We start from the raw sequence: 26,517 nt of genomic DNA on the forward strand, positions 1-26,517 counted from the left end.
GGCGACAGTGTGTCCCTCACAACTTCCTGTTGGCAGTGAGGGGTAGGTAGAGGTGAGTTTATGGGAATGATCGATGGCTCAGTAAAGAAGCTGAGGGTTATCGTTGCTCTCCAGGATGACCCTGGAGTAGTCGGCGGTCTTGGCAGTGGAGGGTGAGGCCTCCTTAAAGTTAGAGCTAGGCCATTCAGGGGTGATGTCAGGAAGCCACACAAAGGGGAGTGGGAATCTGGAACTCTCTTCCCCCCAAAAAGCTGTTGAAGCTGGGGGTCAATTGAAAATTTCAAGACTGAAATAGATATATTTTTATTAGGCAAGGGTTAATACCCGCCCGTGTGTTTGAATTTAACAATCCCCACCCCAAGTTAATTTGATTCCCATGGGTGCGCTGCCAGCAGAATGATCAGGGCCACAGAGGGAAACCATGGCAGAAATCATGGGCGAAGCAGGTGGTTTTCATAAGGAAAGTCCAGGCCTTTATATCAGGAAGTTGTGAAGAGTCTGCTGCTCAGACCACACCTTGACTCCCTTGTGCAGTGCTGGTCACTGAGGCACAAGGGAGCGACTGATGTGCAGTGGGCAGTGCAGAGAAAAGCCACAAGGAGGATCGCCAGTGTAGGAGAAAGCAACAGAGATTCAAATGTAGGAATAATATCAATAAATCATAGAAAGTTACGGCACAGAAGGAGGCTATTTGGCCCATTGTGTTCGTGGCAGCCGAAAAAGAGCCAACCAGCCAGTTATTCTTCACACAAAGAGGATCAACACTTGATTCAAGGCAGATTCAAGGGTAATTGTCGACGGGTGTTTTTGCAACTGGAAAGCTGTTTCCGGTGGGGTGCCGCAGGGCTCGGTCCTTTGCTTTTTGTGGTACACATTAACGATTTGGACTTAAATGTAGGGGGCATGGATTAAGAAATTTGCGGATGACACAAAGATTGTCCGTGTGGTTGATAGTGAGGAGGAAAGCTGTAGACTGCAGGAAGATATCAATGGACTGGTCAGATGGGCAGAAAAGTGGCAAATGGAGATCCATCCAGAGAAGTGTGAGGTAATGCATTTGGGGAGAGCAAACAAGGCAAAGGAACACACAATAAATGGGAGGATACTGAAAGGTGTAGAGGAAGTGAGGGACCTTGGAGTGCATGTCCACAGATCCCTGAAGGTAGCAGGACAGGTAGATAAGATGTTAAAATGGCATATGGAATACTTTCCTTTATTAGCCGAGGCATAGAATATAAAAGTAGGGAGGTTATGCTGGAACTGTATAAAACACTGGTTAGGCCACAGCTTGAGTACTGTGTACAGTTCTGGTCACCACATTACAGGAAGGATGTAATTGCACTAGAGAAGGTGCAGAGGAGATTTACAAGGATGTTGCCAGGACTGGAGAATTTTAGCTCTGATGACAGATTGGACAGGCTGGGGTTGTTTTCCTGGGAGCAGAGGAGGCTGAGGGGTGATTTGATTGAGGTGTAGAAAATGATGAAGGGCCTAGATAGAGTGGATAGGAAGGACCTATTTCCCTTAGCGGAGGGGTCAATAACCAGGGGGCATAGATTTAAAGTGATTGGTAGAAGGATTAGAGGGGAAATGAGGAAAAATGTTTTCACCCAGAGTGTGGTGGGGGTCTGGAACTCACTACCTGAGAGGGTGGGAGAGGCAGAAACCCTCAGCTCATTTAAAAAATACCTGGCTGTGCACCTGAAGAGCCGTGACCTGCAGGGCTACGGACCAAATGCGGGAAAGTGGGATTAGGCTGGGTGGCTCGTTTCTCAGCCGGCGCGGACACGATGGGCCGAATGGCCTCCTTCTGTGCCGTAAATTTTCTATGATTCTAAGGCGAGCCAAATGGCCTCCCTCATGTATATCTTGTGATCTCTTTCTCTTAAATGAAGAGAAGGAGGAGGAGCAGCAATTCATCGATACACAGAACTCAACTGGCAGGGCAGCTGTAGGAGTGAAGAGGAGGCTCTGTGTAGTTTGTGTTGCCTGCAATTCCCTATCACCTGTATTCCACAAGACAATGTGTGTTATCCACAGCTGTGGAATGGAAGGCAATGCTGCTATCCATTAGCCCCATACCTGTCGGCCCTCTTTCCCCCAACTTCATGTTTGAACCTCTCCTGTCAGGATTTAGCCCCAATCAAAGTCCCTTGAGGTCCTCAGTGACTGGCCGTGGTGCACTCTCCCTCCTCATCTTTATTTCAGTAGTTTTTAAATTACAGTTACCCACATCATCCTTCTCCAACACCTCTCCGTCATCCAGCTGAGTGGGAATCATAGAAAGGTTACAACACAGAAGGAGGCCATTCGGCCCATTGAGCCCGTGCCGGCTCTCTGCAAGAGCAATCCAGCTAGTCCCACTCCTTCCCCGTAACCCTGCAAATTTTTCTCCATCAGGTACCTTTCTAATTCCTTTTCGAAAGCCAAAATTGACCCTGTTTCCACCACCCTTTCAGGCAGTGCATTCCAGATCATAATCACTCGCTGTGTAAAGAGGTTTTTCCTCATGTCGCCTTTGGTTCTTTTGCCAATCACTTAAATCTATGTCCTCTGGTTTGCTACCCTTGCGCCAATGGGAACAGTTTCTCTCTATCTACTCTGTCTAGGCCCTTCATGATTTTGAATACCTCTATCAAATCTCCTCGCAATGTTCTCTGTTCCAAGGAAAATAATCCCAGCTTCTCCAGTCTATCCACGTAACTGAAGTCCCTCATCCCCGGAATCATTCTAGTAAATCTTTTCTGCACCCTCGCTAAGGCCTTCACATCCTTCCAAAAGTGCGGTGCCCAGAATTGGACACAATACTCCAGCTGTGGCCTAACCAGTGTTTTTAAATGTTCAACATAACCTCCTTGCTTTTGTACTCTATGCCTCTATTTATAAAGCCCAGAATCCCGTATGCTTTTTTAACCGCTTTCTCAACCTGCCCTGCCACCTCCTACGACCTGTGCACATACACCCCCAGATCTCTCTGTTCCTGCACCCCTTTTAGAATTGTGCCCTTTAGTTTACATTGCCTCTCCTCATTCTTCTTACCAAAATGTATCACCTCTCACTTCACAGCATTAAATTTCCTCTGCCATGTCTGCCCATTCCACCAGCCTATCTATATCCTCTTGAAGTCTATCACTATCCTCCTCACTGTTCACTACACTTCCAAATTTTGTGTTGACTGCAAATTTTGAAATTGTGCCCTGTACACCCAAGTCCAAGTCATTAATATATATTAAAAAAAGCAGTGGTCCTAGTACCGACCCCTGGGGAACACCACTGTACACCTCCCTCCAGTCCGAAAAACAACCGTTCACCACTACCCTCTGTTTCCTGTCACTTAGTCAATTTTGTATCCATGCTGCCACTGTCCCTTTTATTCCATGGGCTTCAATTTTGCTGACAAGCCTATTATGTCACTTTATCAAACGCCTTTTGGAAGTCCTTATACACCACATCAACCATATTGCCCTCATCAAAAAACTCAATCAAGTTAATTAAACACTATTTGCCTTTAACAAATCTGTGCTGGCTTTCCTTTATTAATCCACACTTGTCCAAGTGACTATTAATTTTGTCCTGGATTATTGTTTCTAAAAGCTTCCCCACCACCGAGGTTAAACTGACTGGTCTATAGTTGCTGAGTTTATCCTTACACCTTTTTTGAATAAGGGTGTAACATTTGCAATTCTCCAGTCCTCTCGCACCACTCCTGTGTCTATGGAGGATTGGAAGATTACAGCTAGTACTTCTGCTATTTCCACACTTATTTCCCTTAGCAACCTAGCAATGCCCTTGCTTTGTTCCGCTATTACCTATCCTGTTGCAGCCAGAGAAGCTCCTGCAATGGCTTCTCTTCCCACCCCCGCACCGTTACCTCTGGAGTCCCCCAAGGATCTATCCTTGGCCCCCTCTTATTTCTCATCTACATGCTGCCCCTTGGCGACATCGTTGGAAGACATGTTGTCAGATTCCACATGTATACTGACGACATCCAGCTCTCACCACCACTTCTCTCCACCACCTCCTGTCTTTGTGTTGTCAGACTACTTATCCGACATCCAGTCTTGGATGAATTGTAAATTCCTCCAATGAAATATTGGGAAGACCAAAGACATTGTCTTCAGTCCCCGCCACAAACTTTGTTCCCTCGCTGCTGATTCCTCCCCCCTCTGTGGCCACGGTCACAGCTGAAACAGACTGTTCGCAACCTCGGCAACCTAACTGACCCTGAGCTGAGCTTCTGACCCCATTATCTTCTCCATCACACCTACTTCCACCTCCAACAACATTGCCTGTCTCAACCCCTCTGCTGCTGAAAGCCCAATCCATGCCTTTGTTAGCTCCAACTCGATTATTCCAATGCTCTCTTGTCTGGCCTCCCCTCTTGCATCCTCAATATACTTGAGCTCGTCCAAAACTCTTCTGCCCGTATCCTAACTCGCAGCAAATCTCATTCACCCATCACCCCTGTACTCACTGACCTACATTGGCTCCCAGTCTATCAACACCTCCGTTGTAAAATTCTCATCCTTGTGTTGAAATCCCTCCATGGCCTTGCCTTTTCCCAGCTGAGCTTGGTAGTGTTAGAGCTGTGCATTCTCTGAAATCAGTAGTGTTAGTGCTGTGCATTCTCTGAAATCAGTGGTACTTGCACTGTCAATTCTCTGCAATCAGTAGTGTTAGTGCTGTGCATTATTTGACTGCTATCGCCTACCTGACAATGACTCGATCAAATTACACATTCCAGACAAAGGGTTGGGCGAGTACTGTCCTTCCACTTCCTGTTGGTGGCAATAGCAGATTATGTTAGTTCCACCATAGTGGTGGTAATAGACTCGACCTTGATAAAGTGACATATACGAGACCTGTTGCGTTGATCGAGGTCCATGACACCCCCGGAAGTTACAGGCCAGCTAGTCTTACTTTGGTTACGGGTAAACTTCTAAACACCACAATACAGGATGAAATTAGTGAGGACTTAGAAAGTCCTGGATTGATCAGGAATCGATTGGCGCAGTTGGTAAACGTGGTGGAACTAAGTCATTCCAGCCAAACGGCCCCAGGTCGAAACCCCAACCTGTGTTGAATTCACTGATCGTCGCGGGGGCGGTGACAGAGGAGCTGCAATGGGCCTCAGCCTCCCTGGGCCGCGGAAAGGGGACACGCCAGCCCAATTTCCTGATCCTGCTCTGCACCAAGCTGCGCTGGAGAAAGGATCAGGCACCACCTGCGATGCCTCCCACAGTCAAATAGCCACTTGACCTTCACATAGAATGCGAAAAGCGAGATGATGCTGGACTACGCAGTGCGACTGTAGCCCAGTGGCAGTCGGCACCTTCCGGAGTGAAAATAAACTACATACAGAATGTACAGCACAGAAACAGGCCATTCGGTCCATGCTGGTGTTTATGCTGCACATGAGCTTCCTCCCTCCCTCACCTAACCCTATCAGCCTATCCTTCTATTCCTTTCTCCCTCATGTGTTTATCCAGCTTCTCCTTAAATGCATCTATTCTATTCGCCTCAACTACTCCTTGTGGGAGCGAGTTCCACATTCTCACCACTCTCTGGGTAAAGAAGTTTCTCCTGAATTCCCTATTGGGTTTATTAGTGACCATGCAGTGGACGCTGAATTCCTTGGAGTGAGAGTTGGACCTGTTTCTGGTTGGGGCTGAGATCACCTCGTAGAAAAGGTAGGTACCGCATAGAATTATCAGGGCCAGACTGACCCCCTGGACCAGTTTCGATTGCCTGGGTGGGGGTCGGAGAGGCCAGATGTGATCCCCAAATTGGCCTGGGTGTTTAATCTGGTTTTTCGCTTCTCCCAGGAGATCACGTTTTTGGGTGGGGAGTGTGTATATTGTGATACACAAGGCATTGCAATTGTGTGGGCCAAGCTGGATGGACCAGAGCTTTTTTTCCTGTCCGTCACTGTATCTTATATTTATGACTCCTAGTTCTGGTCTCCCGCACAAATGGAAACATCTTCTCTACGTCTACCCTATCAAACCCTCTCATAATTGTAAAGGCCTCGATCAGGTCACCCCTCAGTCTTCTCTTCTTCTGGTGAAAAGAGCCCCAGCCTGTTCAACCTTTCCTGATAAGTATAACCTCACAACTCTGGTATCATCCTTGTAAAAATTTTTTGCACCTTCTCCAGAACAGTTCACAATACTCCAACTGTGGTCTAACCAAGGCTCTATACAAGTTTCACATAACTTCCCTGCTTTTCAATTCTATCCCTCTAGAAACTTGATGAAAGAAAGAAGCTTTGAGACCAACTGAAAAGGCAGTAACAATATTTAAGTGGAAGAGCACAAAGGTTACAGGAATTCAGAGAATACTGTCACAGATTTCACATTAATACAATGTCTGAGTCTCCTCATTCCTGGAGAGCGAATCCCCCTTTTTAAAAAAAAAATTATTCAAACTGTTCACTGAAAGTTAAGCTTCAGGATGAAGCCAGGTTCAGGTGGGGGAGAGGGAGGGAGGGGAAGGGGGAGATAGGGAGGGGGGAACTCGTCAAAGCTCCTGTACATCAGTCGGTGGTGAGCTGAAGCTGCTGACTCGCCCACTTTAGAAATACGGCTGTCCCGTCATTAAATGGCAAAGCGGCAGGCACAAGGGTGACGGCAAACGCAGCCAAACTGCCCGGTTCCATGGCCGACTCTCCCTCTCCGTGGGCTCGGGGTTCCGCGGTGGGGTCAGAGGTGGCAGCGCAGAGCGAACGAGGGAGGGGAGACTTTAAAAACAAACGGGCCACGACACATTGCAAGCAAGCCGCTGCCATTTCTGCTCCCAGAGCGCAGATGGGGTGGAATCAGCCAGTGGTCAGCCCGCGGTGGGTGGGAGCAGAGAGGGCAGGAGGCGAGAGGGCAGGGCACCGAACGTCAGTTAGGGAACTGGAAACAGTGCCGAGTCAAACAGCTGGGGAAGGGGACACGGTTCTGGTGCTATTTTATCATAGGGTCCATTACGCCCACATGCTCAAATACTGAACCCACTTTGCAGCTTCTGAAACTGCCCATCTGTAGTAGAAAATATACTTATAAGTATACATATATATATCTATATAGATATAGATATATACAAAGCTGAACACGACTAGAATCCAACCAGGCTGACAAGGGAGCCCGAGGACCTGCTTTATCACACCGAAAATACAAACAATAATTTATAATAACTTAGGGTAATCTCTGTACACTTTGAAAGGTTGAAGCTGAAATCCAGCTTTTGTTATTAATAATAAAAAAAAAGTAACTGAGTGGAACTGAGCCACATGGGTCCCGTCCCCAGTCTCTGCGGAGTTAGGTGTTGGTAACCGGGGGCAATAGATTTGGCCTCAGTGCCCGTGCACTGGGATGGTCCGGTGGGGGGGGGGGGGGGGGGAGGGGGAGAAGAAAGAGAGAAAATTGGCCAAGGTTTCCAGAAATTATCACTATCCGACCGACCCCCGGCGGAGGCCGGAAAGTGTATTTGCGTGGACATCAGGCGAGGGTACGATCAAGCACAGCCGTGATGCCTGTCCCGGTCAAATAGGGTGTCTGGGCCACTTGAGTGTGATACCAGAGGGTGTCTGGTGCCTGCACACCTGCACCAGGCAAGAGTAAGCATCTTTGCGGCCGGGGTAGGGGGAGGAAGTGGCATGAAAAAAAAGAGAAGCATAAAGATATAACTGAGCTGGAGCTGTACCACCCCGCGTTTCTACATTGGAAACTTAAGTCAGTTTTACGACAGAGGTTTGAATGATCCACTGGCACTGATTCCGAGGGGGGTTTAAGAGTGTGTTCCGTCGTCGATTCCGAGAGGGGTTTGTTAAAGGTCAACCCAACCCAGACAAGCACCACTGACGGGGCTCTGCTACATTACACCTCGACATAACTGGCTCAAGGACAGAAAGCAGAGATTAGTGGTGACCGGTTGTTTTTCAGACTGGAGGGAAGTATATACTGGTGTTCCCCGGGGATCGATATTAGAATCGCTGCTCTTTCTGATATATATTGGATAAATACTTGAAGGGAAAAAATTTACAGGGCTATGGGAAAAGAGCAGGGGAATGGGACTAATTGGATAGCTCTTTCAAAGAGCCGGCACAGGCACGATGGGCCAAATGGCCGTCTCCTGTGCTGTACCTACTATGATAATAAAAGCACCTGCCCTGGACCGAATGTAGAGGAACATGAACAATGATTTAAAGGAAACACTGCCACGGGGTTTGGGACTAAAAACTTAGTAATTGTGCATCCGAGATCAGGAAATTGGCCAAAGGGGGCTGAAATGGTCAGAGACCTCGGGGAGAGGGGAGCGAGGGGAAGGGCTACAGCCGCTTCAAACACGATCCAAATATAAAACAAAACAACTCTTTTTAAAAAAAAAATACAGAATGCAGCTGAAAACAAGATATAAAATCGCTGGGAACGAGCTGCTCAATCCCGGCTCCCAAAGAGCTGGAGGAGGAACATGAAGATGTAGACGATGTCTATGTAGAGGCAGAGGGCTCCGAACACGTGTTCTTCGGGACTCAGGGAGTAACGCTTGTTTCCAAGGAGGAGCTGCGTGTCGTAAGCCAGGAACTGCGAGAGGAGCCGAGGAAAATAAAAGACAAAGTCAACGTGGCAACTGAACGGCAGGAACGTACAATGCACCTTTCACCTGTGAACACAGGCCCTGGCGTCTCCCATGCACCACTATTTCACACGAGGAGAGGCGCCATTCGGCCCATCTTACTTCATCTACCCAGAACAACCTTACACCCACCCCCTCCCCAATCCCCCCATTGCTGCGTCTAGTTGTTTCTTCAATGATTGCCTAGTTTTGCCTCCCCCACTCTGCCTGGTCTCCATTCCAAATGTGGATCACTCTCCACGTGAAGAATTTCCCCGTATCAGCCCTAAAGTTACCTTTCACTAGTTTGAACCTGTGCTCTCTTGTCCCACTTCCACTGTTTAATTTAAAGAAAGACTTGCAGTTCTATAGTGCCAATCACAGAAAAGTTAACAGCACGGAAGGAGGCCATTCGGCCCATCGAGTCCGTACCGGCTCTATGGAAGAGCAATCCAGCTAGTCCCACTCCCCCGCCCTATCCCCGTAGCCCTGCAAATTTTTTCCTTTCAAGTACTTATCCAGTTCCCTTTTGAAGGCCATGATTGAATCTGCCTCCACCATCCCCTCGGGCAGTGCATTCCAGATCATAACCACTCAATGTGTAAAGAAGTTTTTCCTCATGTCACCTTTGGTTCTTTTGCCAATTACCTTAAATCTATGTCCTCTGGTTCTTGACCCTTCTGCCAATGGGAACAGTTTCTCTCTATCTACTCTGTCTAGATCCTTCATGATTTTGAACACCTCTATCAAATCTCCTCTCAACCTTCCCTGTTCCAAGGAGAACAACCCCAGCTTCTCCAGTCTATCCACGTAACTAAAGTCCTTCATCCCTGGAATCATTCTAGTAAATCTCTTCTGCACCCTCTCTAAGGCCTTCACATCTTTCCTAAAGTGCGGTGCCCAGAACTGGACACAATACTCCAGTTGTGGCCGAACAAGCGTTTTATAAAGGTTCATCATAACTTCCTTACTTTTGTACTCTATGCCTCTATTTATAAATTGTAAACAATTTTACAACACCAAGTTATAGTCCAGCAATTTTATTTTAAATTCACAAGCTTTCGGAGACTTCCTCCTTCCTCAGGTAAATGTTCAGGATCTCCTTGAAGCCTACGCATTTATACATATAGAACAATACATGGTGTTTACAGACTGCCCTGAACATTCAGGAGATCCTGAACATTGTCCGCCCATGCCACCAGCCTGTCTATATCCCCTTGAAGTCTATTACTATCCGCCTCGCTGTACACCCAAGTCCAAGTCATTAATATATATCAAGAAAAGCAGTGGTCCCAGCACCGACCCATGGGGAACACCACTGTACACCTCCCTCCAGTCTGAAAAACAACCGTTCACCACTACTCTCTGTTTCCTGTCACTTAGCCAATTCTGTATCCATGCTGCCACTGTCCCTTTTATTCCATGGGCGTCAATTTTGATGACAAGCCTATTATGTGGCACTTTATCAAATGTCTTTTGAAAGTCCATATACACCACATCAACTGCACTGCCCTCATCGGCCCTCTCTGTTACCTCATTAAAAAACTCTTATCAAGTTAGTTAAACACCATTTGCCTTTAACAAATCCGTGCTGGCTTTCTTTTCTTATTCCACACTGGTCCAAGTGACTATTAATTCTGTCTCAGATTATCGTTTCTAAGAACTATCTCACCAAGGATGTTTGGAAGATTATGGCCAGCACCTCTTCAATTTCCACCCTTACTTCCCTCAGCAACCTAGGATGCATCCCCTCCAGACCGGGTGACTTATCTACTTTAAATACAGTTAGCCTTTCTAGTACCTCCTCTTTATCAATTTTTAGCCCATCCAGTATCTCATCTACATCTTCCTTTACTGAAACTCTGGCATCTTCTTCCTTGGTAAAGACAGATGCATGCCCTCTGCCTCCATGAGTAGATCTCCTTTTTGGTCCCTGATTGGCCCCAACCCTCCTCTTACTACCCGTTTACTGTTTACATGCCTATAAAAGACTTTTGGATTCCCTTTTATGTTGGCCGCCAGTCTATTCTCATACTCTCTCTTTGCCCCTCTTATTTCCTTTTTCATTTCCCCTCTGAACTTTCTATATTCTGCCTGGTTATCAATCTGACATCTGTAATATGTCCCCTTTTTTCCGTTTTATCTTACTCACTATCTCTTTTGTCATCCAGGGAGCTCTGGCTTTAGTTGCCTTACCTTTCTCCCTCGTGGGAATGTACACGAACCATCTCCCCTTTAAAGGCCGCCCATTGTTCGATTATAGTTTTGCCTGCCAATCTTTGATTCCAATTTACCTGGGCCAGATCTGTTCTCATCTCACTGAAATTGGCTCTCCTCCAATTGAGTATTTTTACTTTAGAGTGGTCCGTGTCCTTTTCCATAGCTATTCTAAGCCTTATGATACTATGATCACTGTTCCCTAAACGCTCCCCCACTGCCACTTGCTCCACTTGGCCCGCCTCATTCCCCAGAACCAAGTCCAGCAATGCCTCCTTCCTCGTTGGGCCGGAAACGTACTGGTCAAGAAAGTTCTCCTGAACACACTTCAAAAATTCCTCCCCCTCTTTGCCCCTTATATTACTGTCCCAGTCTATATTAGGATAGTTGAAGTCCCCCATTATCACTACTCTATGGCTTTTGCACCTCTCTGTAATTTCCCTGCAAATTTGCTCCTCTATCTCCTTCCCACTAGTTGGTGGCCTATAGAATACACCCAGTAGTGTAATGGCACCTCGATTGTTTCTTAACTCTAACCAAATAGATTCTGTCCTTGACCCCTCCAGGACATCCTCTCTCTCCAGTACTGCAATATTCTCCTTAATCAATACTGCCACCCCTCCCCCCTCCTTTCTTTCCTTCCCTATCCTTCCTGAACACCTTGTATCCAGGAATATTTAGTACCCAATCCTGCCCTTTTTTGGGCCAGGTCTGTTATCACCACGACATCATATTCCCATGTGATTATTTGGGCCTAAAGCTCACCAACCTTGTTTACACACGTGCACTGTAAAACAATCTTAGACTTTCTTGTACTCTCTCTTAGTCTGATCCCACCTAATACTGTACTATTATTTGCTTCAATGCTATCTTTCTCCCCTGATCTTTTGTGTCCCTTGTTTCTCCTTTCCAATGCTACATCCTGGTGCCCATCCCCCTGCCAAATTAGTTTTAACCCTCCCCCAAGCACTAGTGAACCTCCCCGCGAGGACATTGGTCCCAGCTCTGTTGAGGTGCAACCCGTCCGGCCTGTACAGGTCCCACCTTCCCCAGAACTGGTCCCAATGCCCCTGGAATCGACAGCCCTCCTCCTGCACCATCTCTTCAGCCACGCATTCATCTGCTCCATCCTCCTATTTCTATACTCACTAGCGTGTGGCACCGGGAGTAATCCGGAGATTACTACCTTTGAGGTCCTGCTTGTTGATCTCTTTCCTAACTCCTTAAAATCTGCCTGCAGGACCTCATCCCTCTTTCTACCTGTCATTGGTACCGATATGGACCACGACCTCTGGCTGTTCACCCACCCCTTCCCCCAGAATGTTCTGCAGCCGCTCAGTGACATCCTTGACCCTCAGGAAGTCCTAAAGCGCTTCACAGCTTATGAAGTACTTTTGAAATGTAGTCACTGTTGTAATGTAGGAAACACGGCAGCCAATATGCGCACAGCAAGATCCCAAAAACAATGAAGGAACAGCGATATATTTCCAAGTCGGGATGGTGTGTGACTTGGAGGGGAACGTGCAGGAGGTGTTGTTCCCACGTGCCTGCTGCCCTAGTCCTTCTAGGTGGTAGAGGTCGAGGGTTTGGGAGGTGCACCCCAAAACGAGATAGACAAGTGCCAGGCAATGACCATCTCCAACAAGAGGGAGTCTAACCACCTCCCCTTGACATTCAACGGCATTACCATCGCCGAATCCCCCACCATCAACATCCTGGGGGTCACCATTGATCAGAAACTTAACTGGACCAGCCACATAAATACTGTGGCTACAAGAGCAGGTCAGAGGCTGGGTATTCTGCGGCGAGTGGCTCACCTCCTGACTCCCCAAAGCCTTTCCACCATCTACAAGGCACAAGTCAGGAGAGTGATGGAATACTCTCCACTTGCCTGGATGAGTGCAGCTCCAACAATACTCGAGAAGCTCGACACCATCCAGGACAAAGCAGCCCACTTGATTGGCACCCCATCCACCACCCTAAACATTCACTCCCTTCACCACCGATGCACCGTGGCTGCAGTGTGCACCATCCACAGGATGCACTGCAGCAACTTGCCAAGGCTTCTTCGACAGCACCTCCCAAACTCACGACCTCTACCACCTTGAAGGACAAGAGCAGCAGGCACATGGAAACAACACCACCTGCACGTTCCCCTCCAAGTCACACACCATCCCAACTTGAAAATATATCGCCATTCCTTCATCGTCGCTGGGTCAAAATCCTGGAACTCCCTTCCTAACAGCACTGTGGGAGAACCTTCACCACATGGACTGCAGCAGTTCAAGGTGGCTCACCACCACCTTCTCAAGGGCAATTAGGGATGGACTTGCCAGCGGTGCCCACATCCCATAAACAAATAAAAAAAAATGAGCAGAACATCTGTTTTAAAAGTGTTGGTTGAGGGATAAATATTGGCTGGGACACTCCCCTGCTCTTCTTCAAATGGGGGCCGTGGGATCTTTTACGTCCACCTGAGGGGGCAGACGGGTCTTCGGTTTAATGTCTCATCCGTATGACGGTACCTCTGACAGTACCTCTGACAGTGCAGCACTCCCTCAGTACTGCAGTAGAATGTCAGCCTCGATTTTGTGCTCAAGTCTTTGAAGTGGGACTTGAACCCACGAACCCTCTGAATCAGAGGGGAGAGTGCTGCCCACTGAGCTGGAGGACTGGGGAGAGTCCGAGGAACCCCATCGCAGTTCTGGTCAGTCCCAGCTTGAGCACTGTGTCCGGTTCTGGTCAGTCCCAGCTTGAGCGCTGTGTCCGGTTCTGGTCAGTCCCAGCTTGAGCGCTGTGTCCAGTTCTGGTCAGTCCCAGCTTGAGCACTGTGTCCAGTTCTGGTCAGTCCCAGCTTGAGCACTGTGTCCAGTTCTGGTCAGTCCCAGCTTGAGCACTGTGTCCAGTTCCGGCTGACAATCTTGAGCCTCTCTCGGAGATCACCTCTCAGACAACTCCTTTCCCCATAACTCAGACCCTGACCCTGGGGACCAGCCTCGTGGCTCTTCTCTGCTCTGCCTCCAGTGGTTGGATATTTCCCTTGTGTCTCGGTGACCAGAACTGGACACAGCGCTCAAGCTGGGACTGACCAGAACTGGACACAGCGCTCAAGCTGGGACTGACCAGAACTGGACACAGCGCTCAAGCTGGGACTGACCAGAACTGGACACAGTGCTCAAGCTGGGACTGACCAGAACTGGACGCAGCGCTCAAGCTGGGACTGACCAGAACTGGACACAGTGCTCAAGCTGGGACTGACCAGAACTGGACACAGCGCTCAAGCTGGGACTGACCAGAACTGCGATGGGGTTCCTCGGACTCTCCCCAGTCCTGGGACTCTCCCCAGTCCTCCAGCACCTTGTGTGGTGATGTTCCTTTGCCCCAGGACTCCCGACACCCCAATTGCCCAGACATCCTGTGCAAGAAATGAATGAAAGAGAAACAGTTTTGGGACTGTAATGGATCCCGGGCCCTAGAGGTTCAGTAGCACCACTACATCCTCCCAATCCCCACAGACAGGATAGGACCACACTGGAAAATTGGGATTAACCCTCTCGGCTTCTTGAACACTCTCCTGTTGCTGCAGGCTCTGGAACAAAAAAATAGAAAACCATATTTATTTACCAGAGTGAAGGCGATGGCTCCAAGTCCGGCATAAAAGGTCTGTAACCAGGGGAGCTGAAATTCAAGAGGGACAGTAATCAGTTAGTGTGGACCTGCTCTTCACAGTATAAACTCCTTGGTTTCATCACTTACTCGTAATGCTCCTTTCTGGGGTGGGGGGAAGTCACGTGGTTTGAGATAGGACCAGACTGCCAGCATGCAACCAGTGACAGTCATTTTACCCACTAAACCCACTCCTTCCTGCTGTATGAGGTGATGGTCAGATTCCATCTATATAGAATTACATAGAATGTACAGCACAGAAACAGGCCACCCGGTCCAATAGGTCCATACCGGTGTTTATACTCCAGACGAGCCTCCGCCCTCCCCTCTTCAGAGGGGAAGTGGAAAAGGAAAAGGGCAAAGAGAGAGTATGAGAATAGACTGGCGGCCAACATAAAAGGGAATCCAAAAGTCTTCTATAGGCATGTAAATAGTAAACAGGTAGTAAGGGGAGGGCTGGGGCCGATTAGGGACCAAAAATGAGATCTACTCATAGAGGCAGCGTGCATGGCCAAGGTACTAAATGAAGATGTATCATACAATCATAGAAAGTTACTGCACAGAAGGAGGCCATTCGGCCCATTGTGTCCATGCCAGTCGGAAAAGCGCTATCCAGCTTAATCCCACTTTCCAGCACTTGGTCCGTAGCCCTGTAGGTTACAGCACTTCAGGTGCACATCCAAGTACTTTTTAAATGAGTTGAGGGTTTCTGCCTCCACCACCCTTTCAGGCAGTGAGTTCCAGACCCCCACCACCCTCTGGGTGAAAAATTTCTCCTAAGCTCCCCTCTAATCCTTCTACCAATTACTTTAAATCTATGCCCCCTATCCACTCAATCTAGTCCAATAATAATTTTCTACGCCTCAATTAAATCATCCCTCATCCTCCTTTGTTCCAAAGAAAACAACTCCAGCCTATCCAATCTTTCCTCATAGCTAAAATTCTCCAGCCCTGGCGACATCCTCGTAAATCTCCTCTGCACCCTCTCTAGTGCAATTACATCCTTCCTGTAATGTGGTGACCAGAACTGTACACAGTACTCAAGCTGTGGCCTAACCAGTGTTTTATACAGTTCCAGCATAACCTCCCTGCTCTTATATTCTATGCCTCGGCGAATAAAGGAAAGTATTCCATATGCCTTTTTTAACCACCTTATCTGCCTGTCCTGCTACCTTCAGGGATCTGTGGACATGCACTCCAAGGTCCCTCACTTCCTCTACACCTCTCAGTATCCTCCCATTTATTGTGTATTCCCTTACCTTCTTTGCCCATCCCCAAATGCATTACCTCACACTTCTCTGGACTGAACTCCATTTGCCACTTTTCTGCCACCTGATATCTTCCTGCAGTCTACAGCTTTCCTCCTCACACGGCCAAATTTTGTATCATCTGCAAACTTCTTGATCAAGCCCCCCACATTCAAGGCCAAATCATTAATATATACCACAAAAAGCAAGGGACCTAGTGCTGAGCCCTGCAGAGCCCCACTGGAAACAGTTTCAAAAACACCATAAGACCATAAGAGATAGGAGCAGGAGTAGGCCATTCGGCCCCTCGAGCCTGCTCCGCCATTCAATGAGATCATGGTTGATCTGATTTTTACCTCAATTCCACTTTCCTGCCCTTTTCCCCATATCCTTTGACTCCCTCGCTGATCAAAAATTTGTCTAACTCAGCCTTGAATGTATTCAATGACTCGGCCTCCACAGCTTTTTGGGGTAAACAATTCCAAAGATTCACGACCCTCTGGGAGAAGAAATTCCTCCTCATTTCCGTCTTAAACGGGCGACCCCTTATTCTGAGACTATGCCCCCTAGTTTTGGATTCCCCCATGAGGGGAAACATCCTCTCAGCATCTCCCCTATCGAGTCCCCTCAGAATCTTGTATGTTTCAATAAGATCTCCTCTCATTCTTCTAAACTCCAATGAGTATGGACCCAACCTGTTCAATCTTTCCTCATAAGACAACCCCTCCATACCCGGAATCAACCTAGTGAACCTTCTCTGAACTGCTTCCAATGCAAGTATGTCCTTCCTTAAATAAGGGCACCAGAACTGTACGCAGTATTCCAGGTGTGGTCTCACCAGCAGCCTGCAGTTGTAGCATGACTTCCCTGCTTTTATATTCCATCCCCCTAGAAATAAAGGCCAATATTCCGTTTGCCTTCTGGATTACCTGCTGCACCTGTATGTTGACTTTTTGTGTTTCATGTACGAGGACACCCAGATCCCTCTGTACCGCAGCATTTTGTAGTATTTCTCCATTTAAATAATATTTTACTTTTTTATTTTTCCTCCCAAAGTGGATGACTTCACATTTTCCCACATTATATTCCATCTGCCAAATTTTTGCCCATTCACTTAACCCGTCAATATCCCTTTGCAGACACTTTGTGTCCTCATCACAACTTGCTTTTCCACCTATCTTTGTATCATCAGCAAATTTGGCCACAAGACACTCTGTTCCTTCATCCAAGTCATTGATATATATTGTAAATAGTTGAGGCCCCAGTACTGAGCCCTATGGCACCCCACTAGTTACAGATTGCCATTTTGAAAATGACCCCTTTATCCCGACTTTTTGTTTTCTGTTAGTTAACCAATCCTCTATCCATGACAGCCGTCAACCATTCCATACCGCCTGTCAACCAATACCCATTGCTTCCTGCCACTGAGCCAATTTTGGATCCAACTTGCCACTCTCCCTTGGATCCCAAGGGCTTTTACTTTTTTGACCAGTCGGTCATGTGGGACCTTGTCAAAATCCATGTAGACTACATCAAACGCATTACCCCCATCGACCCTTCTTGGTACTTACTCAAAAAATTCAATCAAGTTAGTCAAACACGACCTTCCCTTAACAAATCCATGCTGACTGTCCTTGATTACTCCGAGCCTTTCTAAATGACTATTTATGCTGTCCCTCAGAATCGATTCCAATAATTTGCCCGTCACCGATGTTAGACTGACTGGTCTGTAATTACTCGGTCTATCTCTCGCTCCCTTTTTGACTGAATTTTTTGAGGCGGTAACACGGAGGGTCGATGGGGGTAATGCGTTTGATGTTGTCTACATGGATTTTAGCAAGGCTTTTTAAACAATGGTACAACATTAGCAGTCCTCCAATCCTCCGGCACCACGCCTGTAGCCAGTGAGGATTGGAAAATGATGGTCAGAGCCTCCGCTATTTCCTCCCTGGCTTCTCTTAACTGCCTGGGATACATTTGATCCGGCCCTGGTGATTTATCTACTTTCAAAGATCCTAATCCCCTTAATACTTCCTCTCTCACTATGTTTATCCCATCCAATATTTCACACTCCTCCTCCTTAACTACAATCTCTGCATCGTCCCTCTCTTTTGTGAAGAGAGAGAGCAAAATATTCATTAAGAACCATACCTACATCTTCTGCCTCCACACACAGGTTACCTTTTTGGTCTCTAATAGGCCCAACTCTTTCCTTAGTTATCCTCTTGCTCTTAATGTATTTATAAAACATCTTTGGGTTTTCCTTGATTTTACTTGCCAGTATTTTTTCAAGCCTTCTCTTTGTTTTCCTAATTTCCTTTTTAATTTCAGCCCTGCACTTTCTATACTCCTCTAGGCTTTCTGCAGTATTGAGTTCTCGGTGTCTGACATAAGCTTTCCTTTTTTGCCTTTTCTTACCCTGTATACTCCTGGTCATCCAGGGGGCTCTAGATTTGGCAGTCCCACCCTTTTTCTTTGTGGGAACATGTTTACTCTGAACCCCTTGAGTGCCTCCCACTGTTCTGTAGTTGAGGTACTGGATGGGCTAAAAATTGATAGAGGAGGTACTAGAAAGGCTAGCTGTACTTAAAGTAGATAATTCACCCGATCCGGATGGGATGCATCCTAGGTTGCTGAGGGAGATAAGGGTGGAAATTGAAGAGGTACTGGCCATAATCTTCCAAACATCCTTAGATAGGTGGTGCCAAAGGACTGGAGAATTGCGAATGTTACACCCTTGTTCCAAAAAGGGTGTAAGGATAAACCCAGCAACTATAGGCCAGTTTAACCTCTATAGTGGGGAAACTTTTAGAAACGATAATCCGGGACAGAATTAGCAGTCACTTGGACAAGTGTGGATTGATTAGGGAAAGCCAACATGGATTTGTTAAAGGCAAATCGTGTTTAACTAACCTGATAGAGTTTTTTGATGAGGTAACAGAGAGGGTAGATGAGGGCAATGCGGTTGATGTGGTGTATTTGGACTTTCAAAAGGCGTTTGATAAAGTGCCGCATAATAGGCTCGTCATCAAGATTGAAGCTCATGGAATAAAAGGGGCAGTGGAAGCACGGATACAAAATTGGATAAGTGACAGGAAACAGAGAGTAGTGGTGAACGGTTGTTTTTCGGACTGGAGGGAGGTGTATAGTGGTGTTTCCCAGGGGTCAGTGCTGGGACCACTGCTTTTCTTGATATATATTAATGACTTGGACTTGGGTGTACAGGGCACAATTTCAAAATTTGCAGATGACACAAAACTTGAAAGTGTAGTGAACAGTGAGGAGGATAGTGATAGACTTCAAGAGGATACAGACAGGCTGGTGGAATGGGCGGACACGTGGCAGATGAAATTTAAGGCAGAAAGGTGCAAAGTGATACATTTTGGTAGGAAGAACGAGGAGAGGCAATATAAACTAGAGGGCACAACTCTATAAGGGGTACAAGTACAGAGAGGTAGTATCATAGAAAATTTACGGCACAGGAGGAGGCCATTCGGCTCATCATGTCTGCGCCGGCCAAAAATGAGCCACCCAGCCCAATCCCACTTTCCAGCTCTTGGTCCGTAGCCCTGTGGGTTACGGCACTTCAGGTGCACATCCAAATACTTTTTAAATGAGTTGAGGATTTCTGCCTCTCCCACCCTCTCAGGCAGTGAGTTCCAGACCCCCACCACCCTCTGGGTGAAAACATTTTTCCTCAGCTCCCCTCTAATCCTTCTACCAATCACTTTAAATCTATGCCCCCTGGTTATTGACCTCACTGCCAAGGGAAATAGGTTCCTCCTATCCACTCTATTTAGGCCTGGCTGTATATGTACATAAATCATTGAAGGTGGCAGGGCAGGTTAAGGAAGCGGTTGAAAAAGCATACGGGATTCTGGGCTTTATAAATAGCGGCATAGAGTACAAAAGCAAGGAAGTCATGATGAACCTTTATAAAACACTGGTTTGGCCACAACTGGAGTATTGTGTCCAGTTCTGGGCACCGCACTTTAGGAAAGATGTGAAGGCCTTAGAAAGGGTGCAGAAAAGATTTACTAGAATGATTCCAGGGATGAGGGACTTTAATTATGTGGATAGACTGGAGAAGCTGGGGTTGTTCTCCTTGGAACAAAGATGGTTGTGAGGAGATTTGATTGAGGTGTTCAAAATCATGAAGGGTCTAGATACAATACATGGAGAGAAACTCTTCCCATTAGAGGAAGGGTCAAGAATCGGAGGACATAGATTTAAGGTGATTGGCAAAAGAACCAAAGGTGACATGAGGAAAAACTTTTTTTACACAGAGTGGTTAGGATCTGGAATGCACTGCCCGAGGGGGTGGTGGAGGCAGATTCAATCATGGCCTTCAAAAGGGAACTGGATAAGTACTTGAAAGGAAAAAAAATTGCAGGGCTAAGGGGAAAGGGTGGGGGAGTGGGACTAGCTGGATTGCTCTTGCATAGAGCTGGCACGGACTTGATGGGCTGAATGGCCTCCTTCCGTGCTGTAACCTTTCTATGATTCTTCATCTCACCCTATCACCATATCCTTCTATTCCTTTCTCCCTCATGTGTTTATCCAGCTTCCCCTTAAATGTATCTACACTATTCGCCTCAACTACTCCATGTGATAGCAAGTTCCACATTCTCACACCTCTCTGGGTAAAGAAGTTTCTCCTGAATTCTCTATTGGATTTATTAGTGGCTATCTTATATTTATGGCCCCTACTTCTGGTCTTCCCCACAAGTGGAAACATCTTCTCTACATCTAGTTTCTTGGTTACTGTATGTAGTTTGTTGGCCAGGGGCTGCAGAAGTAACCTGAGATTCCGAGCTGCTGACACACAGGCAAAAGCAACTTTTGAACTGAAGTAACCTGAGTTCAGTCGCTGGCCTGAGCTGGCTGGAACCAGTTTGAATTAGTTAAGTTTTATGAAAGACAAAGGAGATGTGATAAGACATGAAGAATCTGGGGCGTGGAGACAGAGCGAAGACTCCGGAGACCAACCATCGCGGAAGTGGAAGAACCTACGTCAGGGACGTAGAGATGATGTCGAGAGAGAGAGAGAGAGAGAAAAAGAGAGAGAGAGAGAGAGAAAAAGAGAGAGAGAGAGAACGGAACGCCTGGCCAGCGTCAGCTCTCCTTTTCGGGTATTATCCTTTATATTCTGTGACTACTCAGGGAGTGTCAGAGAAACCTAGTGGGTGTGCGTTTGGATCCTAGTTTGGGTATAAAACTGTATAACCTGGTGCAAACTGCATGTCGATATCTAACCAGACATATAAGCTATATGTATATGATCTAACGGCGTGAATAAAGCGAATTGAGAGTTAAGAGAGAATTGACTCTTCTCCTCTTTGTACTGAGCCAGTAACTGTAACCGGTGACCTCTGGTCAACAAGTCGTAGACATCTAATCACAGGAAGAGATGGTACAGGGGTGAATGACTATGATTCTGGGGATCAGAAATTTTTGTTATGGGGAAAAGTTAAGGAAGTTGGGCTCATTCTGTCCATTTCCTCACCTTTGCTCAATATCCCTTGAAACCCTGACCCAACAAAAATCTATTGATCTCTCACTTTATTGGGCATTCAAGATTTTTTCTGTTCCCAAGAATTGCAGCGGTGCTCATGAATATTTACATTCCTCCAGATGGCATTTTCATGGTTCCAGAGGAAGGACTAATCATGTTTCGGTCATAAAATTAATGGCACAGAAGGTGGCCATTCACTGCCTCCGCTTGAACAGGAGTTGACTGATCCCATCTCCCTCTCATTTCCCTGTATCTTTTTCGACTCTTCAAATACTTTATCCAATACCATTTTAAACTATATTACAGCCCTGACTCAATAGTGCTTGTGGTAGTGTATTAGACCAGTACTCCAGAGAGGCATGGTAGTGTAGTGATTATGTTACAGGACTAATAATCCCGAGATCATGAGTTCAAATCCCATCGTGGACAGTTTGAGAATCTGAATTCAGTTTAAAGAAAAATAGAATCATAGAAGTTTACAACATGGAAACAGGCCCTTCGGCCCAACATGTCCATGTCGTCCAGTTTATACCACTAAGCTCGTCCCAAATGCCTGCACTTGGCCCATATCCCTCTATACCCATCTTACCCATGTAACTGTCCAAATGCTTTTTAAAAGACAAAATTGTACCCGCCTCTACTACTGCCTCTGGCAGCTCGTTCCAGACATTCACCACCCTTTGAGCGAAAAAATTGCCCCTCTGGACCCTTTTGTATCTCTCCCCTCTCACCTTAAATCTATGCCCCCTCGTTATAGACTCCTCTACCTTTGGGAAAAGATTTTGACTATCTACCTTATCTATGCCCCTCATTATTTTATAGACTTCTATAAGATCACTCCAGGGAAAAAAGTCTCAGTCTATCCAACCTCTCCCTATAAGTCAAACCATCAAGTCCCGGTAGCATCCTAGTAAATCTTTTCTACACTCTTTCTAGTTTAATAATATCCTTTCTATAATAGGGTGACCAGAACTGTACACAGTATTCCAAGTGTGGCCTTACTAATGTCCTGTACAACTTCAACAAGACATCCCAACTCCTGCATTCAATGTTCTGACCAATGAAACCAAGCATGCTGAATGCCTTCTTCACCACCCTATCCACCTGTGACTCCACTTTCAAGGAGCTATGAACCTGTACTCCTAGATCTCTTTGTTCTATAACTCTCCCCAACGCCCTACCATTAACGGAGTAGGTCCTGGCCCGATTCGATCTACCAAAATGCATCACCTCACATTTATCTAAATTAAACTCCATCTGCCATTCATCGGCCCACTGGCCCAATTTATCAAGATCCCGTTGCAATCCTAGATAACCTTCTTCACTGTCCACAATGCCACCAATCTTGGTGTCATCTGCAAACTTACTAACCATGCCTCCTAAATTCTCATCCAAATCATTAATATAAATAACAAATAACAGCGAACCCAGCACCGATCCCTGAGGCACGCCGCTGGTCACAGGCCTCCAGTTTGAAAAACAACCCTCTACAACCACCCTCTGTCTTCTGTCGTCAAGCCAATTTTGTATCCAATTGGCTACCTCACCTTGGATCCCGTGAGATTTAACCTTATGTAACAACCTACCATGTGGTACCTTGTCAAAGGCTTTGCTAAAGTCCATGTAGACCACGTCTACTGCACAGCCCTCATCTATCTTCTTGGTTACCCCTTCAAAAAACTCAATCAAATTCGTGAGACATGATTTTCCTCTCACAAAACCATGCTGACTGTTCCTAATCAGTCCCTGCCTCTCCAAATGCCTGTAGATCCTGTCTCTCAGAATACCCTCTAACAACTTACCCACTACAGATGTCAGGCTCACCGGTCTGTAGTTCCCAGGCTTTTCCCTGCCGCCCTTCTTAAACAAAGGAACAACATTTGCTACCCTCCAATCTTCAGGCACCTCACCTGTAGCTGTCGATGATTCAAATATCTCTGCTAGGGGACCCGCAATTTCCTCCCTAACCTCCCATAACGTCCTGGGATACATTTCATCAGGTCCCGGAGATTTACCTACCTTGATGCGCGTTAAGACTTCCAGCACCTCCCTCTCCGTAATATGTACACTCCTCAAGACATCACTATTTATTTCCCCAAGTTCCCCAACATCCATGCCTTTCTCAACCGTAAATACCAAAGCGAAATATTCATTTAGGATCTCACCCATCTCTTGTGGTTCCGCACATAGATGACCTTGTTGATCCTTAAGAGGCCCTACTCTCTCCCTAGTTACTCTTTTGCCCTTTATGTATTTGTAGAAGCTCTTTGGATTCTCCTTTGCCTTATCTGCCAAAGCAATCTCATGTCCCCTTTTTGCCCTCCTGATTTCTCTCTTAACTCTACTCCAGCAATCTCTATACTCTTCAAGGGATCCACTTGATCCCAGCTGCCTATGCATGTCATATGCCTCCTTCTTCTTTTTGACCAGTGCCTCAATCTCCCGAGTCATCCAAGGTTCCCTACTTCTACCAGCCTTGCCCTTCACTTTATAAGGAATGTGCTTACCCTGAACCCTGGTTAGCACACTTTTGAAAGCCTCCCACTTACCAGTCGTCCCTTTGCCTCTCAACAGACTCTCCCAATCAACTTCTGAAAGTTCCTGTCTAATACCATCAAAATTGGCCTTTCCCCAATTTAGAATTTTAACTTTTGAACCAGACCTATCATTCTCCATAGCTATCTTAAAACTAATGGAATTATGATCACTGGTCCCAAAGTGATCCCTCACTAACACTTCTGTCACCTGCCCTTCCTTATTTCCCAAGAGGAGGTCAAGTTTTGCCCCCTCTCTAGTCGGGCCATCCACATACTGAATGAGAAATTCCTCCTGAATACACTCAACAAATTTCTCCCCATCCAAGCCCCTAAAGCTATGGCTGTCCCAGTCAATGTTGGGAAAGTTAAAGTCCCAACTTCTGGGAAAAAAAGCTGGAATCAGTAGAAGTGACCATGAAACTACAGGATTGTCGTAAAAACCCAACTGGTTCATGAATGTCCTTTAGGGAAGGAAACCTGCTGTCCTTACCCGGGCTGGGCCTAGATGTGACTCCAGTTCCACACCAACGTGGTTGACTCTTACCTGCCCTCTGAAGTGGCCTAGCAAGACACTCGATTGTATCAAACATGCTATCAGTGGTTCAAGAAGGTGGCCCACCACCACCTTCTCAGGGCAATTAGGGATGGGCAATAAATGCCGGCCTGGCCAGCGACGCCCACATCCCCAGAATGAAACTATGAATTAAGGTAAAGCATTCAATGGTCTAATAACCCTCTACGTAGGAAAAGTATTCTAATTTCACTCTTCGCTCTTCTGGTAATAATGCTGAGTCCATTCCCCTTTGTATCGAAGCATCAAACAGTGGAAACAACACTTAGTTATTTTCAATCTTCGCTCCCCTTTCTCTGCTCACTAATCCTCCCTCCCGCTTTTCTGATGAACTTAAGTTAAGGAGGAGGAGTGTGAAATATTGGATAGGATAAACAGTGAGCGAGGAAGTATTAAGGGGATTTGCATCTTTGAAAATGGATAAATCACCAATAATTAACGGCTTAACTGTGCGTGAACATCTATCCAATAGTGATCATAACATGATCGAGTTCAATGTAGTGTATGAAAGGGAAAAAAGTGAATCAGCTGCTAAGATTCTAGACTTGGGCAAGGCCGACTTCAATGGGATGAGACAAAGACTGTCCACAGTAAACTGGGCAAATCTGTTAATGGGTAAAACGACTGATGATCAGTGGGAAATGTTTAAAGAAACATTTAACGTGATACAGAATCGGTTTATACCCGAGGGGCAAGAACTCTCCTTGCCAAAAAAACAGCCATGGACAACTAAAGAGGTAAGGGACAGTATAAGACATAAGGAAAGGGCATACAAAAAGGCAAAAAATGGCACAGATCCTGGCGAATGGGAAAGATACAAAGATCAACAAAGGGTCACAAAACAGATAGTAAGAGCTACAAAAAGAGAGTATGAAAAGAAACTCGCAAGGGATATCAAAATCAATACAAAGAACTTTTATAGTTACATTAGGAAAAAGAGGGTGGTCAGGAGCAGTGTTGGCCCCTTAAAAACTGAAAGTGGGGATATTGTCATTGACAATGGGGAAATGGCGGACATGTTGAATAATTACTTTGCGTCAGTATTTACAGTGGAAAAAGAGGATAGCATGCCGGAAATCCCAAGAAAACTAATATTGAATCGGGGACAGGGACTCGATAAAATTAACATAAGTAAAGCAACAGTAATGAAGAAAATAATAGCACAAAAGAGTGACAAATCCCCAGGACCAGATGGTTTCCATCCCAGGGTTTTAAAGGAAGTAGGTGAGCACATTGCGGATGCCCTAACTATAATCTTTCAAAGTTCTCTCGATTCAGGAACTGTCCCTCTGGATTGGAAAATTGCACATGTCACTCCGCTTTTTAAGAAAGGAGAGAGAGGGAAACCGGGAAATTATAGACCAGTTAGCCTAACATCTGTTGTGGGGAAAATGCTGGAGTCCATAATTAAGGATAGGGTGACTGAACACCTCGAGAATTTTCAGTTAATCAGAGAGAGCCAGCATGGATTTGTGAAAGGTAGGTCGTGCCTGACAAACCTGATTGAATTTTTTGAAGAGGTGACTAAAGAAGTGGACAGGGGAATGTCAATGGATGTTATTTATATGGACTTCCAGAAGGCATTTGATAAGGTCCCACATAAGAGACTGTTAGCTAAGATAGAAGCCCATGGAATCGAGGGAAAAGTACGGACTTGGTTAGGAAGTTGGCTGAGCGAAAGGTGACAGAGAGTAGGGATAATGGGAAGGTACTCACATTGGCAGGATGTGACTAGTGGAGTCCCACAGGGATCTGTCTTGGGGCCTCAATTATTCACAATATTTATTAACGACTTAGATGAAGGCATAGAAAGTCTCATATCTAAGTTTGCCGATGACACAAAGGTTGGTGGCATTGTAAGCAGTGTAGATGAAAACATAAAATTACAAAGCGATATTGATAGATTAGGTGAATGAATTCCATTTGCCACAGTATTGCCCAATGTAGACAAATGTGAGGTCATCCACTTTGGATCAAAAAAGGATAGAACAGGGTACTTTCTAAATGGTAAAAAGTTAAAAACAGTGGATGTCCAAAGGGGCTTAGGGGTTCAGGTACATAGATCATTGAAGGGTCATGAACAGGTGCAGAAAATAATCAAGAAGGCAAATGGAATGTTGGCCTTTATATCTAGAGGACTGGAGTACAAGGGGGCAGAAGTTA

At 46.2% G+C, this 26,517-nt stretch overlaps 1 protein-coding gene across 1 annotated transcript in view; it reads right to left on the reverse strand.

Annotated features, from left to right (window-relative positions):
- Window positions 1-6,279: 6,279 nt before the first annotated feature.
- faim2a (Fas apoptotic inhibitory molecule 2a) overlaps window positions 6,280-26,517 on the reverse strand; it is a 71,000-nt gene continuing 50,762 nt past the window's right edge. The window contains exons 11-12 of the mRNA XM_067977536.1: window positions 14,443-14,496; window positions 6,280-8,570 (exon numbers count right to left, since the gene is read on the reverse strand). Coding sequence (XP_067833637.1) covers window positions 8,424-8,570; window positions 14,443-14,496 — 201 coding nt within the window. The 3' untranslated portion in view covers window positions 6,280-8,423. The remainder of the gene's footprint in view (window positions 8,571-14,442; window positions 14,497-26,517) is intronic.

This window comes from Heptranchias perlo, chromosome 3, assembly GCF_035084215.1.
Source record: "Heptranchias perlo isolate sHepPer1 chromosome 3, sHepPer1.hap1, whole genome shotgun sequence".
In the NCBI taxonomy this organism is placed as follows: Eukaryota; Metazoa; Chordata; class Chondrichthyes; order Hexanchiformes; family Hexanchidae; genus Heptranchias; species Heptranchias perlo.